Genomic DNA, 16,104 nt, shown 5'->3' with positions numbered 1-16,104 from the left:
CAACATACTTTGAACTTTTTGTACAGCCTTCAGAAGAGATCATAAATTGTATGAACTTTGCTCAATATTTCAGTATAATATGGGAAAATAATCAACTAACTTGATCAGCCAAGAAGGCCAATGGTAACCATGGGTGCATTAGGAAGAGTGTGACCAGCAGCTCGAGGGAGATTGTTCCTCCCCTCTACTCTGACCCGGTGAGGTGACATCTGGAGTATTGTGTCCAGTTATGGGCTCCCCAGTTTAAGAAGGACAAGGAATTACTGGAGGGAATCCAACAGAGAGCTACAAAGCTGATCAGGGGTCTGGTGCATTTTTCTTGTGAGGAGAGCCTGAGAGAGCTGGGTCTGTTCAGCCTGGGGAAGGGAAGGCTGAGAGGGGATCTAATTTATGCTCATAACTATCCCAAGGGTGGGTGTCAAGAGGATGGGCCCAGACTCCTTTCAGTGATGCCCAACGACAGGATGAGGGGCAACGGGTACAGACTGAAGCATAGGAGGTTCCATCTGAATATGAGGAGAAACTTCTTTACTTTGGGGGTGCCAGAGCACTGGAACAGGCTGCCCAGAGAGGCTGTGGAGTCTCATCTCTGGAGATATTCAAAACCCGCCTGGACACATTGCTGTGTGATCTGCTCTGGTGAACCTGCTTTAGCAGGTGGTTGGAATAGGTGGACTTCAGAGATTGCTTCAACCCCAACCATTCTGTGATTCTGTGATCACATTTCTAACTTGTTGGGAAGCTCTTTTATTGTATGTGACTTTGGTATAAGGTCTGTACTTATGGTCAGGGGCATTTGTAAGTTTACGACATCTTGTACTTTAAATCTATCTGTATCAACACTAAAAGTTATGAATGTTTTGTAAGGGTATGCCCCATAGAATTGTAAACCAAAGTGTGGTACAACTTTACCTGCAAAGAGAAAGCTTTTAACATAGGGCAGACCCAGGTCTTCAAGGCAACACAATGTGATTTCTTTGTGTTTTCCTAGTGCAGCAGAGAGAGTGCTTGTCTTCAGTCCAGCCTCTGTCACACTCATAACCATGGCCCAGAAAAAGCTCCACCACAGACTGGGACAGAGAATTAAAAATTACTTAAAATCGTATTCTATTATTTTAAATATATAAGTTTGCTAGAATAACATAGATTGTGCATAGATTGTGAGGGCTTATAAGCACAAACGTCTTCTGCCTGGCCATCCCTGCCCGAGAGGTACTTGGCTCAAGCTATTTTCCTGCTACGCCATCCAAACAAATCAACGATTTTTTTTTTAAGCACAGGCATCTGAGTCTGTGCTACTGAAAACCTGGGGTCAAGAACATTCTTTTAACAAGCCAAAAGTCAAACTTGCTGAACTTCTGCATATTTTGCCCGAGGAACCAAGATCTTCCCCTTTATCGCATATCTGAAGGCCACATGCAGCATTTTGTTTACCCATCTCTCTTCTGTCCAAAAGTGCAGAGCTCTGTGCTGGTGCATGTCACTGTCAGGCTGTATTGTGAGTCTTGCCAGTCATAAAGAAAAACAACTGTCTAGCTTTATCATGGCAGCAGGAATTGAGCTCTGCAATTTCAGATTATGATGGCCACAGCTGGGCCAATTCTATTCTATTTGCCGACTCTGGAAATCCGGCACAGAGAGAGATTTCTTTATTGTGGTCGAATCCTAAAAGGTGTTGAATGTTGTCAGACCATCGTAACATCAGAAGGGACGTTGGTCAGTAGTCTAAAACATCAGTGTGTTTTCAGCACTATTTTCAGCACAAATCCAAAACATGGCCCCTTATGATGTACTGTGAAGAAATTTAAATCCATACCAGCCAAATCCAGCCCAGTGAACTGGGAATTTTCAGAGGAATTGCTCCCTAGCTGCACCTGTTCAGAACCCTCTACCACGTGTATACAGCTTGCCTGTATATGGGGCAGGAGAACACAATCATGTCTTGCACTTTGGGTCCCAGCACAGCAAGAGTTTTTTTCTCCTGGCACAGCAGAAATTTCCAGATACTCCCAGCACTGTCCGATTTCAGTAGCTAAGCAACCGGGGGCTGCAGCAAAGCTGAGCTCAGAATAAGGTTTTTCTTCCAGGAACTTTTCTAGCATGTGGAAGACGCATCTTTTCTTCCTTCAGGTACTTGATTATCTGTTGCCTATTTACATGGTCTGATTTTAAACTGGTAATTTGCAGACTCCTTTTGGGAGATCTGCTTTATGAATAGGATAAAGGTGATAGAGCTGAGTGTGTGCCTTGGTCAATGTACAATTCACTTCTGTAGGCAAGAAAAGAAGCCGGCTTGATCTAGGAAGAGGGTCAAGCGCAGATCAGCTGGTGGCAGCAGTAGCAGAGCTTGACAGTAAAAAGGAGTGTTTGTGAATGAGGGAGTCAGAGGAATTAGTCAGGGATTTTCCTCTAAAAGTCATGACAACAAGAAAAAGACCGCACAGCTCCTGCCACCTGTGGGAGTGTCATTTCTCATCACAACCAGCAATAGATCATTCAAGATGTGTTTGTGGGAAGTTGATGTTTTGACCTAATATTTATTTAATGATAAATGCATAACTTTTTCAACTGGCTGACACTTCTATCTGTATTGTGCAGCCCAGGAGATGAAGATGGAGACTGGAGATGAAATTGCTATTGTGGGAATAGCATGCAACTTCCCTGGAGGTAAGTTTTGGGTAACAGCAAAGCAGGCTGCTGAGTGACCATTGAAAAGCACAGTCACTCCTTCATGGGGAGGTGGAGGAAAACCACACGTTCCTCTCTTACTTTCGTAGAATTCATTGCCTTGCTACCTGTAGGATCTTTTTAAAAGGTCATGCTATGGTGGTAACTAATGGGTTCCAATTTGTGCACTGACAGACAAACGTGTGGTGCTGGCTGTGGGCAGGGCGTTGGGCTGCACACGTGGAACTCATACAAATGAACTGGATGGGTCTGGGACGGTTTGAGCTTTCTGTCCATGCACTGGCTGGACGATTGTGCGTGATTGCAGGACTGTGCATCTCTAGGGACAGGACAGATCACCAGCTCTGCTTTTAGGTTAAATAGGTTGGGTCTTACTAAAAGCAAGCTTCCTGCTTTATTACAGTAATCACTTTGAAAGCTCCCGGAAAAGAGCAGAGCTAAATAAATACAGCTCTGATATACACACCTAAATACTGCCTCTTGTACAAGATGAGAAGCCGACATCAGTAGAGAACAGACATTGCTTGTCATAATAAAAGACAGCAGCCTCATATTTACAATCTTAGTTACAATTAGGCCCTATGAAAGTGACGGTTAACTTTATATTTTGAAATTAGATGGTTGATTGAGATTAGATGGTTGATTGAGATTAGATGGGTGGGGATGTTTAGATAGCTGTGAGAGCTTTCTAGGTTATGGCTGCTGCTGTTAAAGTGTCCCTACTCTTTACATTAGGTAGATTCCAATTTAAAAAATGCAGAAGTAATCCAGGGAGTGGAATACTGTTCTGTCCTTGGAAGTTGGTGTTCAGCCCTAAAGGTGACCATGTTGGTCTCTCCCTTTTCTTGTATTCTTTCTTGCCCTCAACACATTTCAGTTCCTGGCTTCATTTAGTCCAAGATTCAGTAGGTTTATGTGTCACAGCGATAGCTGTGTGGCCCACAGCTAACTGAGCAAACATGAATGGTTCTGTATGTAGTGAAGTGCTAGTAAGCCTGTAGCAGCAGGCTCATGCCGGAGAATTGAACACTGATGTGTTCAATTCCATGTGTTGGAGGAATGTGGGCGCCTTGTGGATGCCATGTTAGTTGTTTTCAGGGCTAAGAAGAGGGCATAGACACATCGTCACTTCTTGGAGCTGGAGCGCTGGATCTCAACCAGCAAGGACAACGACCCTGACATTCCAGTGGTGAGCTGTTGCACTGTGTCAGCAGAGAATATAGACATAGCTTTAGTTTTGATTTAGATGTCCTTTTAGTGTTAGGGACAAAGGACAATGCCTCTGGCATTTTCCTGGTATTTGTAAGCTCCGTCTGTCTTCAAAGAGTGAATATCCAGAGCTGACCTTTTGCAGCCAGTGGAGCTGCCTGAGGAGTGGTGCTGTACAGGTACAGAAAGACCTCATCATATCTGTTCCTTTGCTTTTATGCAAGCCGCGAGGGCATCAATCACGCCTTTCCATTTTCCTCTTACCAAAGAATGATCTTTTCTTTCTCTGGTGATTCTCCTTTTACAACCTAGATTTATACATGGGAGTTCCTTGTAACAGTGTGTTTCTGATTCAGCATGCAGAGGGGGAGCGTATAATTTAATCTACTTGAAACCTTTGTACAACAGGCGATGGAATTGACAATTTCTGGAAAGTCCTGGAGGAAGGCAAAAACTGCACAGTAGAAATCCCCCCTGAGAGATTTAATGCCAAGGAGTGGTATGATCCAGATGATAACAAGCCAGGAAAAATATGTACAACACGAGCTGCTCTTCTTGATGAGTGAGTCCAATACTCTGCCGTGCCGCTGATTCTTTTTGTGCTTAGACCAGTGTGTCCAGTCTTTCAGAGGGTGCAAGCCAAAGGGAGAGCTTATAAATGGGACCAAGAAACCGGCTTTCGTTATGTCACATGATGAACACGCAGTTGTCAAACTGCGGGAATTTCTGGTGTGTGACATCGATGAGCAATTTTAGTCACAGGCCATGTTAAGTACATATATACATGTCTGAGAACATGACCTTCGATTACATAATCAAACTGGTATGTACATACACACCATGGGTTGAGATAACAAGTAGCTCTAATTCACGTGCTGGTGTGACAATTCAGAGACAAAGTAGGGAGGTCAGGTTTTGCTAGATAGTCAGGAAGGGGATCTTATGCATAATTTAAGTGTTAGGTGTGCTTGTAAAACTTAACTATTCATAATTTCACGGTAATTTTGCTTTACTCTAGGCTTATACTCCCATGCCTTTAAATAATAAACATTTTATTTATTCTGAGTCACTCCTTTATAAATGACGGATTATGTATGCACAAGTGTCAGGCGAAGATATGGGATATGGGAGATATGAGTACAGCTGTATGGGGCTGTCATTAATGCAAATCACAATTATAAGACTAGCATATTACGGTAAGATCAACATAGGTGTCTTTTATTTGAAGTCCACATTCACCATAATTCCTCAGGCTGTAGACCTTTATTCAGATGACAAGTTCAAATGCACAGAAGCAATCTTATTGTCCCCTGAGATTAATACTTAGCAGGTCTGAATCGTAGGACCCAGAATTGCTTCAGTGATTAGTCCCATTTTAGATGTTGAATTCTCTACTGAAATCAAGAAATGACAGAAGGGCATAAAAATCTGATCTTGGGATACAAGATTAAGCCTGGACTGGGTCATTTGTAACTGTGGCCATACTTTGAATGTTTTTTTTTAAAGACAAAGACACACATTAAATATTTTAAATATATTACTTGAAAAGTATGGGTATCTCTGTGAAGTCTCTGAGCTATGCTCCATTTAACGATTTTAAATTGTAAAGCCATTGGCCCATACAGCCTTAAAATAACTCAGAAGGCAAACTTTCCTAATCTGCGGAGTCCTGTTGGTACTAGTGGAATAACCATGTGAATACAAGATTCTAGGAGTGGGCTTATAACTCTGAAATGCACAATGACTGTAAGCATACATACCTTGTGGTGGAACATAAAACATCTCTGGCCTATAACCTTTTGATTCTGAATTTCGTAAATGGCAACTGAGGCCTAAGCGTCAGTTTCTGCTCTGTTTTTAATGAAATTGCAAAAAAAATGGTGTACTTTGAGTCTAGAAGTAAATGCATGTTGTATATATGTTGTACAATTTTCTGGTCTGTGTATTTTAGGTTTAATACATTTGACAACCACCTGTTTGGGATTAATAATACAGAAGCTGAACGTATGGATCCGCAACAGAAGTTACTGATAGAATGCACATACAAAGCCCTGGAGGATGCAGGAGTCCCTGTAGAAGCTGTCAGTGGCACCAAAACAGGTGTTTTTATTGGTAAGATGAAGATTTCATGGTAAAGAAAGGACACTTCAACCTCACAAAAGCTGAAGCACTCCCTCGTGAACTTTATGTACCTATCTAGCACTGGAGATCTAAGGCTGCTGTGCTATGACACTACAGGTTATTTTTTTGCTGCTCTAGGACTTCATTAAATGATTCACATATCTGTTTTAGTTGCTCCTCTTAGTGTCTTCAGTCACTGAAGATGAAGCGGGAAACAGTTAAACTGTCTACCTTATGCAACCCTTCCAAGGAATGATACTTCAAGCCAGGCCTACACTTTCGTCCAATGTACTGTTTTCTGGTATAACATTGGTTAAGGTGTTGTGGGGGTTCAGATCCTTTTAAAGTGGCAGAAATCCTCATGCAGATATTAGTGTGCTGCCAAGGCACTGTGTGCAGCTCTGGGCTCCTCAATTTAAAAAGGAGGCATCCAGAGGAGGCCAACAAAGCTGGTGACAGGGATGTCCTGTGCGGAGTGGCTGAGGTCTCTGGGTCTGTTGAGTTTGGAGAGACGGAGGCTGAGGGGTGAACTTTGCTCTCTACAGCTTCCTGAGGAGAGGAAGAGGGGAGGGAGATGCCGAGCTCTTCTCCCTGGAATCCAGTGACAGGACATGTGGGAATGGTTCAAAGCTGCGCCAGGGGAGGTTCAGACTCGATGCCAAGAAGCATTTATTAATATTTACAGAAAGAGTGGTTAAACACTGCAACAGGTTCCCTAGAGATGTGGTTGACAACCCCACGCATGTCATTGTTTAAGAAACGCTTGGACAATGACCTTGATAATGTGCTTCAACTTTTGGTGAGCCCTGAATTAGTCAGGCAGTCGGATCATTGTAGGTCCCTTCTAACTGAACTATTCTATGCCATGCCATGCCATGCCATGCCATGCCATGCCATGCCATGCCATGCCACTCTATTTTGCCAAGGAGGCAAAGTAACAGCACATTTGCTGGTGTAATTGTCTCTTTTAAGAGGAGTTGGCTGATGTAACTACAAGGGTAAACTCATTGGAATAACTTCTAGTCTCAGACACGCTCCTCTTTCACAGATCAGGCTATTCCTTGATTTCCAAGTAGATGTACTGCATTTCTCACACATGCCCATGGACTTGGGTATCCACTGTATTTCAAGCATGTGTTCTCAGAAAGAGGACGCAACTCCTCTCACAGACCCTGTTATTCTTTTCTATTTCTGTCTTACTGGATCACAGTGACCAAACCAAAGAAAAATAAAAAGCATTGGATGTGGTTTGTGCTGTGGCCTTTAACTTGGAACAGCTGAGGAATTGAAGGTAATGTCCCCTACATTTATATCCCTGCTACTTTCATTGCACCTTCTTAATACATATTCCCATAGCGAAACCAAAACAACTACTCTCAGGCTGAGATACAGGGGTCTAAGCAGGCTACACAGAGCTTAACTGCATCATACAGTGAGCTCAGCCATCGGGAAAGGTCTGTCATTTACTGTGCAGGTAGAAATTTCAAGGGTTGCATGCTGGCACGTTCAGAGCTGTACATCCCTTTTTTGCTCGGGTTCATGTGACACGTATTTGATATTTTCACAGGTCTTATGAATCGAGACTATGAAATCGTAACAAGCAGAGCAGTAAGTGAAATAAATCATTATGATGGTACCGGAACAGCCATGAGCATTGCTGCTAACAGGGTCTCATTCACCTTTAATCTGACTGGACCATCACTGGCTATTGACACGGCGTGTTCGTCTTTTCTTTTTGCCCTGCACTATGCCTGGCGAGCAATTAAATCAGGTAATGGGACTGAAGAGATGCTGCAGAAAGAAATAAGGATTGGTACTGTTTCTGTTTATCATCTTGGACATCTCAGCATGAGCATGTTTCTATTTCACTCCAGGAGACTGCGAGGCAGCAATCTGTGGTGGAGTGAACTGCATAATAGATCCCCGCACCTTTGTGTCTCTCAGTAAAGCAAAAATGATCTCTCCAGAGGGAATAAGCAAACCCTTCTCCAAAAAGGCAGATGGCTATGGAAGGGGAGAAGGTTGTGGTGTTGTTTTCCTCAAACCACTGAAAAAGGTAAGATTGCTTGTGAGGCAGCCTAAAATAAGACGGGTTGCTGGCCTGAATTTGTGTCTCCAGTTCTAATAATTACTCCAGAAATAATTTTCCAGTTCAAGTTTAACATTAACAAAGCGTTCATTAACCATTAAGCATTGATGGACTTCCCCTAGCATGAGAAAGGGATCACGCATTTAAAAGTTAGCATTATAGTCAGTCTTGTTCTGCGTCTTGTTGCTTTGTTTTCTCCTATACAGAAAAAGCATCAGGTTACTAAAGATAATTTTACCTTTTTATGAAACAGGCAAAGGAAGACTATTGCAAAATCTGGGGTGTTATACACATCAGTGCAGTAAATCAGAATGGTAGGTCCATTACTCCAATCACAAGACCGTCTCGAACAGAGCAAGAGAAGTTACTGCGCAGTATTTATGAAACTCATGTTGATCCCTCAGTTGTGCAGTACGTTGAAGCACACGGTACAGGAACTGCCGCTGGAGACCCTACCGAAGCTGAAAGCCTAGGTAGCGTCATTGGTAAAAACAGGTCTTCACAAGTTTCCATTCTGAAAATTGGTTCAGTGAAGGGAAATATTGGCCACACGGAGTCAGCTGCAGGAGCAGCAGGGTTAATCAAAGTGCTTCTGATGATGCACCATGGAAAGATTGTGCCATCCTTGCATTACTCAAAGGAGATGAGCAGCATCGATACAGAGAAATTAAATCTCGCAGTTCCCACAACTGTAGAGCCCTGGGAAGAATCCAGTGAGTATGGAAGAGTAGCTGGCATCAACTGCTTTGGCTTTGGAGGAACCAATGCACATATCGTAGTCAGGCAGGTTAAGCAGCCAGAGCCTCTTCCTGCCTTTAAGAGGCCCCTTGAATTAGTTCTGCTGTCAGCAGCATCAAGTAAGTCCCTTCATATGATAATGGATGATACAGCTGACCAGCTGAGCACAAGAAACTCTGTAACTCTCCCCAGCCTGGCCTATACGTCCGCCTGCAGGAGAAGCCATGCCAACTGCAGATACCGAAAAGCATTTGTCACAAACTCTCTGCAACACTTGCAGCAACAGATTATGTCGGCAGCGAGCACTGAACTTGCCACGTCAAAGGCAGAACCACAGCTGGTGTTTGTGTTCTGTGGCAACGGCGTAACGCTGAAGGACTTCAGTGAGGTACTGCTGAGCTCAGAGCCAGTGTTCAGAGACAAGTGTAAGGAAATAGAAGCGCTTTTTCAGAAACACGCTCCCATCAGCCTCCTGCCAGCAAGAGGTCACAGCCCAAAGGACTTGTTGAATCCAGAGCTTTCCCAGCCTTTGCTTTTTACCCTGCAAGTTGCCTTAGCTGCCCTTCTGAAATACTGGGGCATTAAACCAGTTGCTGTTGTTGGCCACTCGGTAGGGGAGGTTGCTGCTGCCCATTTTGCTGGGTACCTGTCCCTGGCAGATGCAGTCAAAGTGATTTATCACCGGAGCAGGCTGCAGGCGAAGACTGCCGGCGGGAGAATGTTGGTGGTTGGAAACATCCCCGTTCAAGAGCTCGCTGAACATTTGCATCGCTACTCGGGAAAGGTGTGCATTGCAGCTTTCAACAGCCCAGTTTCCTGCACCTTGTCGGGAAATTCAGACTCTGTGGATGCTGTGCAGAGAGATTTAGCTCAAGTTTTCAGCCAGAGAAACATCTTTCTTCATGTTTTAAATGTTCCAGCTGCATACCACAGCCCCAGCATGGATATGATACTTGGGGAGTTGGAAGACAACATACAGCCTTTAGAGAAACAGAAGGGGGAAATTGAAGTGATTTCAACTCTGACTGGGGTGGCCGCTTCTGAAAATGACTTTTCTCAGGGCAAATTCTGGGCTCGGCATGCTCGTGAGCCTGTTGCTTTCTCTCAAGCCATCAAAACAGCAGCTAGAGACAGGGAAAATGTCGTTTTTGTGGAAATAAGTCCTCACCGAGCATTGCAACGAAGCATAATGGAAACTCTAGGAAAAGGCACCAAAGTGTTCTCCTCTTTGCAAACTGATGCAGAGTATCAGACACTCTTCACACTGGTAGGAGATCTGTTTGAACTTGGATACAATCCCAACTGGCAGCACTTTTATAATGGGTATCAAAGTGTTCCAGTGGCCATTCCACGGTATCAATTTGATCGCAGAAAACTCATGGCCCGTCTGGATATCCACCAACAAGCAAACCAAAGAGGTGTCAGCTGCAGTCATCCTTTGATTTATGACTTAAACAGTGACAACACGGAGTACGGCTGCCTGCTGTCTCAGGACACGACATCATACTTATACGAGCACAAGAACAATGGTGTGGCTTTAGTCCCTGGTGCTTTTTATGTGGAGCTTGGTCTGGCCTCTGTGATGAGCAGCTCAAGACCTAGAGTGCCTCTGAGTGCTTGCCGGATGAGTATCAGTTTTTCCGCACCGTGTGTTCTCACGGAGAGTTCCCAAGTCCTGAGAATCAAGCTGAGTCCGCAAAAAGCAGTGACAGCCTTTGAGATACTCTCTTCCTCCAACGCAGTTTATGCTGCAGGCCAAGTTACAAAGGGGCCTGAAGCTGTGGTGGAAGAAAGCAGCATCTCCTGCCAAGACATCTATCGAAGATGCAGGTCAGTGGTTAGCAGAGAGGCGGTTTATGAAGCACTGTCGCATGTTGGCTTTCAGTATGGCTCCATATTCAGGCAGCTCAGTGATGTGCATTATTGCCAGGAACTAAAGGAAGCTATAACAAGCATAAAGGTGAACAAGGAGACCATCAAAGAGATGTACAGTTACCATATCCATCCAGTGCTGCTCGACTGTTTTCTGCAAATGACCACTGTCATGACCTCAAGGACATTCCAGTCCAGAGCAGGGTTTCCTTCAGGGATAGGCAGCCTGGTGGTGCTCCGTCCACTGGAGGAAGAAATGATGATATACATGAGAACAAGCAAATCCATTGGGAACTACCTAGAGGTCTGTGGATGCTTTATGGACAAACATGGGTCCGTTTTGGCTGAACTCAAGAGTGTTGTCATCATTTTCATTAAGCAAGAATCTTCCAGGGAGAATGAGTTCATGTTTGAAAACAAGTGGAAAGAAGTGTCTCTTTCACAGATGATTGGACATCTGGGGTCTATGCCCAGAGTCCTAGTGTTTGCTGACAGATTTGGGATAGCTGAACAGCTCAAAAAATATTTGCATCCTGATTCAAGATACGTTATGTATGAAGACTGGGAAGCCCTATTGGGAGGCCATGCACAGAATAAGATGAGAGCAGATGTTGAGGATTATGATGAAATTCTGTTTTTGTGGGGAATTCAAAAGTTAAATGAAGATTTCCCAAGCAAAGTGGTAGACCAATTGGCAAAGTGTTGTGAAGCCTATCGCCAAGTTATTGTGGCATTAAGAGAGAAAGCGTCCCGCTGTTTAGTCAGAGTTATCACGTACAGAACAACAGAAAGACATGTAGACCACATTAACTGTGGGTTTGCATTGTGTGGCATGACCAGAACTTGTGTTGTTGAAGTTCCAGATGTCACATTTCAGATGATTGACCTCAGCTCTTCCAGTTCCCTGGATATCTCAGTGCTAGCAGATGTTCTTGTCAAGTACAAAGTTGTGGACTATCCAGAAGTTTGCATCAGCCAAGGAAGAACTTACGTGGCTGAAATCAGACGCACACCTTTTGTAGATTCGGACCACAGCCAACCTGTAAGATCGCTCCAGAAGTCAGAAACATTCACTTTGCACACTTCTGATCCGTACACAGCAAAAGATTTGTCTGCTGAATTGTCCACCAGCCCTGCTACTCAGCTTGACAAGTGGAGTGTTGAAATTCAACTGGATAAAATATGTCTCCACTCAGAAGATTATTTTCCCATCAGTGTTTCTAGTCATAATTTTGGCAATACACTGTACTGGAATTCACAAGCAGTAGACAAACACAGACTTTTAGCTCTTGATTTCAGTGGCACGGTAACAGCAACAGGCACTGATGTGAAGAAAGTTAAAGTGGGAGATCACGTGGTTTCATGTTATCCAGCCGCTGCATCATCCAGACTTCAGATTCCAGGAACAGCTTGTTTCAATGTAAAGAAATTCCCATGCTTTCAGAATGTCCCCTGTATGTCATACTTTATCATTGCATGGGAAATCTTAAATCAGAAGTTACCCAAGGGCAGACATGGCAGAACACTGGGTATTATTTCTACAGAACCATCATCAGTTTTGTGCCATGTTCTTTCTGCAGCAGCAGAAGAGATGGGCTGGAGAACAGCACTTGCAAGGCCCACTCCTGATGGGTTCCAGTATATAAAATCATGCAGTGCCCTTGTTGTCCTTCCTCCAGTAAGCAGACTGTCTCAGGAGGACCTTGCCCACATGTACTTTCTTAAAGATGTGGTGATAGTGTGTGGCAGTCACCAGTCTGAATGTATCCAGAATGTCAGTGACATTGATCATGAAAATATCAGCTTTCATATCCTTACACTTACCAGCATTTTCCAGAAAGCATCTCTAAAGGAATTGCAAAAGACTGTGCATGTGTGGATCAGGTCCATGGATATGAAACGGTTTAGACATCTATCAGGTTCTGTTTTTCAGCAGACTGAGAACTTTGAAAGAGTGAACTCGGTGATGTCCTATTTTACCTGCAAATCCGTCCCACTTGCTGTACTGAGAAGGCAGAAGGACATCACCGTGCTTTCAGATATACCGTTGTACGAATCCCAGAAGAAATTGTTCAAGCAGAATGCTGTTTACATAGTAGTCGGGGGGCTCACTGGGCTTGGCTTTGAAACAGTGAAATTCATAGCTGAGAATGGAGGAGGGGGTATTGCAATACTCTCCAGGAAAATTCCAAGCCATGAGAAGCAAGAAGAGATGGATGCTTTGCAGCAGCAGTATAAAGGGAGCAAAGTAGTGTTTGTGCAGTGTGATGTTACCTCAACCAGGGACGTTGAGAAAGCTTTCCAGTCCATCACAAACATCTTTGCAGGGATCCCAGTCAAAGGTGTGTTTCAAAGTGCTGTTGTTTTACACGATGGCCGTCTTGAAGTTCTGAACTTGGCTGACTTTCAGAAAGTGCTGAACCCAAAAGTAGCTGGGACCCTAAATCTTCATTGGGCTACCAGAGGCCAGGAGCTTGACTACTTTGTGTGCTACTCCTCTGTTACTTCCTTTCTGGGAAATTCTACCCAGGCAAATTATGCAGCTGCAAACTCCTTCTTGGATGTCTTCTGCCTCTACAGGAGGAACTGTGGGCTCTCCGGCCAATCCATTAACTGGGGTGCTTTGAACCTCGGCATACTGCTCAATCAAAACCATATTCAGAACATTCTGGAATCCAAGGGCATAGACATTCTGCAAGTGCATGAAATTCATGAGTATCTGAGGAAGAGCTTACTTACCAATAACCCACAGCAAGCTGTTGTCAAATTAAACTTTCAAACTTTATTTCATCATGTTTTTGCTCGGATTATTTCACTCAAAAGTCGCTTCCAGTCACTTATGTCTGAAGAATTCAGGAACAAGCTTGAAACCTCTGAGGAAACTCAGGTCCAGGATACTGCCTTAATCAAATCTGAAGACTTTATCACCTCACTGGTGAGTGACCTCACTAGACTGAGCCCAGATGAGCTAACCATGAATACACCACTTTCATCATTGGGCGTAGACTCTATGTTAGCTATGACAATTCAGAACCGTGTCTTTCAAGAGAGGAAGGTGGACATACCTCTTCTGAAACTGCTTGATCCTCACACAACTCTGTCAAGTTTAGTAGTTCTTCTAGAAGAGAAAAGCAATGCAAATGGAATAGTTGAGGAAAAAAATGCTGTGGTTGAAAGTGCAGAAAATGGGAGCTGGCTCTAAAATCATAGAATGTCCTGAGTTGGAAGGGACCCAACAAGGATCATCGAGTCCAACTCTTGTCCACAGTTCACACCACGTGTCTGAGGGCTTTGCCCAAATGCTTCTTGAACACTGTCAGGCTTGGGGCTGTGGCACCTCCCTGGGGGGCCCGTTCCAGGGTAGAACACCTGGTGATGCTGAAAGCATTCTTCTGTGTCAACGCAGAAAAACCTACACCAGGTTCTTCTACCATTGCTTTAGCTGTTTTAATTTCAGTTAACAGTTTGACTTGTTACTTTCAATACTTTTGCCCTTATTTTTCAATATTTTAAAGTGGAAATAGGAAGGTTAATACATATATATTGTAATTCAGTAAATTTGTACATTCATGCACATTGCATTTTTTTAAACTGTATTAACGTCTTGAAGAAAATTATGTGCTTTCAATTCTAAATTATTAATGGACATGTAAAGCAGCATATGTGTATAGCATTTTTTGTGATTTTAATATTCTAATGTATTATTCTTTTTTTGCATATTATCAAATGTGTATAAATACGTTTGTCTTTTTGAAAGACACCTAGATATCGTGAAATCCAAAGGTTTCTTATAAAAAAATGGAACTTAAGTTTTTCTTTTGTCTGCAAAAATATTTTAAATCTACCAGTTGCAAAGCACACAGTAAACCAACTAGTTTTCTTTATTAATTTACCATCTTTTATGGGAGCCCAAATAAACAAGAATCGTAAAAAAGTTTAAAAAGCAAGACTTAAAGTGTATCTTTGTCTTGTTTTAATCTTTTTTTCCTCATTGTCGTAGCTTAGACCCAGGCCCAGCTGGCAGATAAACCCACATCCTTCTACTCAGTCTGGGGATCTGCCTGCTGGAAACTGGAGCAGCATGTTTCCTGGCATAATCTCCTCTTGTGGTTGTCTTTCCTTTCTCCTCATGTACCCATGCCTCTAGGGCTGAGGTAGGTTGCCCACCCCACCTCCTCATGTCTTCTCCATGGTCACCCAGGAAAAACCACAGGGTGCCTGGTTTTGTATACCCTTTATATCCTCTCTCTTGATCGGAGATACACTCATTCCAAGTAACCGAGACCCTAAGCCATACAGGTGGGGAGTGGAACCTGTCTTCAAAACGCTGGAACTCTCGGGATAATTTTTCAGCTAGCACGTCTGGCAGTTTCTCCACAGCTGAGATGCAGGCCCACAGGGAGGAAGATAAGACTCCCCTCGTATCGCTGGAGCTGGCCAGCCAATTCATCCACCATTTGTCCCTTGCCTTCTTTCCAGGACATTACTGCCAATGAGCTGGCACAGGATGATGGTGCATGCTTCAGCAGCTTCCACCACATGGGTTATGTGCACTGGACTTCATTGGGATCTCTGGGTAAATAATCATTATTGATGTCATTATAAATCACCTCCAGAACAGCTAATTCCCTCAGGTACTGGATACCTTTCTCCATGGTGGTCCACTTGCCTGGGTGACAGGTAACCTCTTCCTTGAAGGGGTACCTTTCCTTCACACTTGACAGAAGTCACCTCCAGAGGCTGAGGGTTTGTGTCTTTTTTCCAATCGCCTTGTCAATGCCCCCTTCCCTAGACAGGGAACCTAGTTGCTCAGCTTCCCTACCCTCTAATTCCACACTACCAGCCCTGTTGTCCCAGCATTGGAGCAGCCAAGCAGCGATGTGCTCACCCCTTTTGTGTATCTTGCAGCCCACCTGGGGACAGAGATCAGGTGATTATCTCTGGTTCTGCCTCTTCCTACTGCTCTTGTGATGGGGCCAGATTATCATCTTCCCTCACTAAGCGAACTAATTTCTTTGTGTATTTCTTTTTCTGGGGAGGGGCAACTGGTACAGACACGGGTTGATTCTCTGATTCAGCTGCAGCACCTGCTGTCTGGGTCTGAGCAGCCACAGTGCCTGTCACTGGGCTCTGAGCAGCCCCAGCATTTGGCGCAAGGGTGGGAGTAGCCATAGTGTGTGTCGGTTAGTTACCCCCCTCTTCGCCCTGGGAGCGCTGCCTGGTGTTGAGCCATGTTTGATAGATACTGACCAGGGCCCAGGACAGTGCAGTAAGTTGTGTTTCTTTGGACTAGCCAGAGCACCTTCCTTTTAAATATTCTATCACCTCATCAGGGTACTGCAGTTGTTCAGGAATGAAACTCCAAATCATCAGAGATGAGAAATTCT

The 16,104-nt window shown here is 43.9% G+C and overlaps 1 protein-coding gene across 1 annotated transcript; it reads left to right on the top strand.

The window, feature by feature from the left end:
* Window positions 1-1,724: 1,724 nt before the first annotated feature.
* LOC135578418 (uncharacterized) lies at window positions 1,725-14,720 on the top strand. The gene is made up of 6 exons (XM_065050684.1): window positions 1,725-2,667; window positions 4,306-4,459; window positions 5,849-6,009; window positions 7,586-7,789; window positions 7,893-8,074; window positions 8,361-14,720. The coding sequence occupies exons 1-6, from the start codon at window positions 2,607-2,609 to the stop codon at window positions 13,917-13,919; spliced, it is 6,321 nt and encodes a 2,106-aa protein (XP_064906756.1). The 5' UTR covers window positions 1,725-2,606; the 3' UTR covers window positions 13,920-14,720.
* Window positions 14,721-16,104: the final 1,384 nt, after the last annotated feature.

The sequence above is a fragment of the Columba livia genome, chromosome 2 (genome assembly GCF_036013475.1).
Source record: "Columba livia isolate bColLiv1 breed racing homer chromosome 2, bColLiv1.pat.W.v2, whole genome shotgun sequence".
In the NCBI taxonomy this organism is placed as follows: Eukaryota; Metazoa; Chordata; class Aves; order Columbiformes; family Columbidae; genus Columba; species Columba livia.
The sequence above is the reverse complement of the archived record's forward strand: the minus strand, read 5'-3'. Positions and strand labels throughout refer to the sequence as shown.

What these genes read in the sequence shown, in the direction of transcription:
- LOC135578418 (XM_065050684.1), top strand. Translation starts at nt 2,607, where the DNA reads ATGAAGATGGAGACTGGAGATGAAATTGCTATTGTGGGAATAGCATGC. An exon ending in CGAGCTGCTCTTCTTGATGA is followed by an intron (nt 4,460 to 5,848) that starts GTGAGTCCAATA and finishes TGTGTATTTTAG; the next exon opens with GTTTAATACATTTGACAACC. An exon ending in CTGGCGAGCAATTAAATCAG is followed by an intron (nt 7,790 to 7,892) that starts GTAATGGGACTG and finishes ATTTCACTCCAG; the next exon opens with GAGACTGCGAGGCAGCAATC.